The sequence below is a fragment of the Gavialis gangeticus genome, unplaced genomic scaffold, assembly GCF_001723915.1.
Source record: "Gavialis gangeticus isolate Ggan-Ray unplaced genomic scaffold, GavGan_comp1, whole genome shotgun sequence".
NCBI lineage: Eukaryota > Metazoa > Chordata > Crocodylia > Gavialidae > Gavialis > Gavialis gangeticus.
This window is the reverse complement of record NW_017729025.1, coordinates 109,132,083-109,134,103: the sequence shown is the minus strand read 5'-3', so window position 1 is coordinate 109,134,103 and position 2,021 is coordinate 109,132,083. Positions and strand designations below refer to the sequence as shown.

General features: G+C 44.2%; 1 protein-coding gene across 2 annotated transcripts in view; it reads right to left on the bottom strand.

Moving 5' to 3' along the window:
* Positions 1–1,747, bottom strand: part of COMMD9 (COMM domain containing 9) — a 16,391-nt gene extending 14,644 nt beyond the window's left edge. Inside the window, exons 1-2 of one of the 2 annotated variants that reach the window (XM_019519386.1) lie at positions 1,662–1,747; positions 764–889 (exon numbers count right to left, since the gene is read on the bottom strand). In XM_019519386.1, coding sequence (XP_019374931.1) covers positions 764–889; positions 1,662–1,712 — 177 coding nt within the window. In that variant the 5' untranslated portion in view covers positions 1,713–1,747. Of the gene's footprint in view, positions 1–763; positions 890–1,407; positions 1,464–1,661 lie in introns of those variants that run through there. The other variant, XM_019519387.1, reaches the window with a different exon arrangement.
* Between the last annotated feature and the right edge of the window lie 274 nt (positions 1,748–2,021).

Below are 2,021 nucleotides of genomic sequence, written 5' to 3'. Positions count from 1 at the left end.
AAAAAAAAAAAAAAAAAAAAAAAAAAAAAAAAACAAATCAACGGGACTAAAGGTCTTAAGTTACTTCAGCACTGTGGAAAATTTTAACCCAGGCTTGAAAAATATAAATCCATGAGTTATGGTCCAGTAGGGCATAGAGCTGTTCTAGGTGATTCTGATGTAGGATTGGAGCTCAGCCCCGGGCTGCAGTTTAACTTGAAAAGTATGTTTAATGGGCAATGATTTACTTCAAAAGACACACAATTTATTAAAGCCTTTGCTATGAAGCCTGGGGTGCAAAAAAACCCCCTGATTGTACCAGGTGCTTTCTGAGCTTACCACAGGAAATAATTCTGAGGTGTATTTCAAAGTGTTTAAATGTTTATTCTTAAACATAGCAATTGCTTCATTATACCTTACATCTTCAAAGCACTTTGCTTATATTCTCACCACCCCTGCGGCAAGGCAAGTGAATGTTACTCTGGTGTATACTGAATGTGCATCTACTTTGATTGTATTTGGAGAGCAGTAATTCCCATTTTGTGTACCGATAACTGTATGTTGCACTGATTTTTTTGGCCTCAGAGACTGGTACGCACACACGTTCTAGACATGCCAGACTACAGCACTGAGGCCTCTGGACAAACTCATTAGCCAGCAAGGTGAAGCAATCGGCTTCTTCTCAGTGTTTGAAGAGAGATGAAGGGAGAAGCATCTGTTTGTTATATCAGGCCTTCATCAGTAAGACAGCATTATCATCCACTAAATGTCATAGCATTCTTACTTGAGCTGCTTCTTCTGGTGTTACAGACAGACTGGAACAGGTGCTGTCAATTAACCTGTTTGAGCCACTTGTTGAACTAGAAAAGCACTCCTGGCACAGCTGTCTAACTACATCCTTTGAGGAAGCCTGCAAAATAACAAGGGGAGAAAAGAGGGTGTTAAGAAATCGTTGCTTATAAAAACAGCAGAGGACTTAGGTAGTGCTTCAAAGCACTGAACTGCTAAATCTGTGGTCTGCCTATCCTGCAGCTTGGTATCAGTCCGACTTTGAAAGCAGAGAAATGAAGTGATTTGCGTGAGGCCACATAGAGTCAGTACCAGCAGGGGGTTTAGAAGTCAGAACATGCTGCGTGGTCCCATTCCCCCTGCATGCTGCCTTTCAAACCTTGGCCCTTTGCTGTTAAGACCCACAAAGCAGGATAGCAAGTCTTGTTTTGTAGAGCATGAAGCCACTTGGAAAAAAAACTGAGGACAAGGCCCTCTGTTCATAAAGTTTGCAGATGCTTGCTAGGAAGTTATGAGATTGATGGAGCTCCGTGATATGAATATGGCTGCAGAGCACTTGTGCTAAGCAGGTGGCACCTTTCTAAACCCTCTCCACTTTAAACATCTCATCTGCCTTGTTTCCCCAAGCTCAGGAAGCACCTGCATTCAGCTCTCCTCCAAGAGTCGCAGCTCTCAAAGTGATTTCAGGAGAGGAAAGGGGATTAGAGAGGTTTACTTCTCTCTCTCACTATTAATGAACCCCACACCCTATTTGCTCTCTATACACTTTGCAGGCATTGGCTCCCTGCAGGCTCCTCTTGGACACACTTCAGCAGCTGTCTTGCCATACGCAGATTTTAAAAAAGGAAGTGGTATCATGCAAAGGAAGGCAGCCTGTGAAACTCGGCATTTACCTTCAGTAAGATCTGCAGAGCTCCAAACTGCTCTTCTCTCACTGCAGCCATCTTCACCCCAGCACATGACCACAGAAACTAAGCAGCATAAGAGGTGGAGTGTCAATCACATGATGGTCCCTGCTGCTGCTGCTTTGCATTGTGGACACTGTAGTTCTCCTTGCAGCCTGGCGGGTCATGTCAAGCCTGGCGTTACAGGAAAATGATCACCAGTTTTTGTTTGTTTGCCATGTCATGGCACTCCAGGCAGGGTTTGTTCCTGGAGCCTCCATCCTGAAATCAGTCCTGTGCAGGAGCAGCTTTACCCCGGTGAGTAATCCCACTGAAGTCCACGGTATTGCTCACGTAAGTAAAGATACT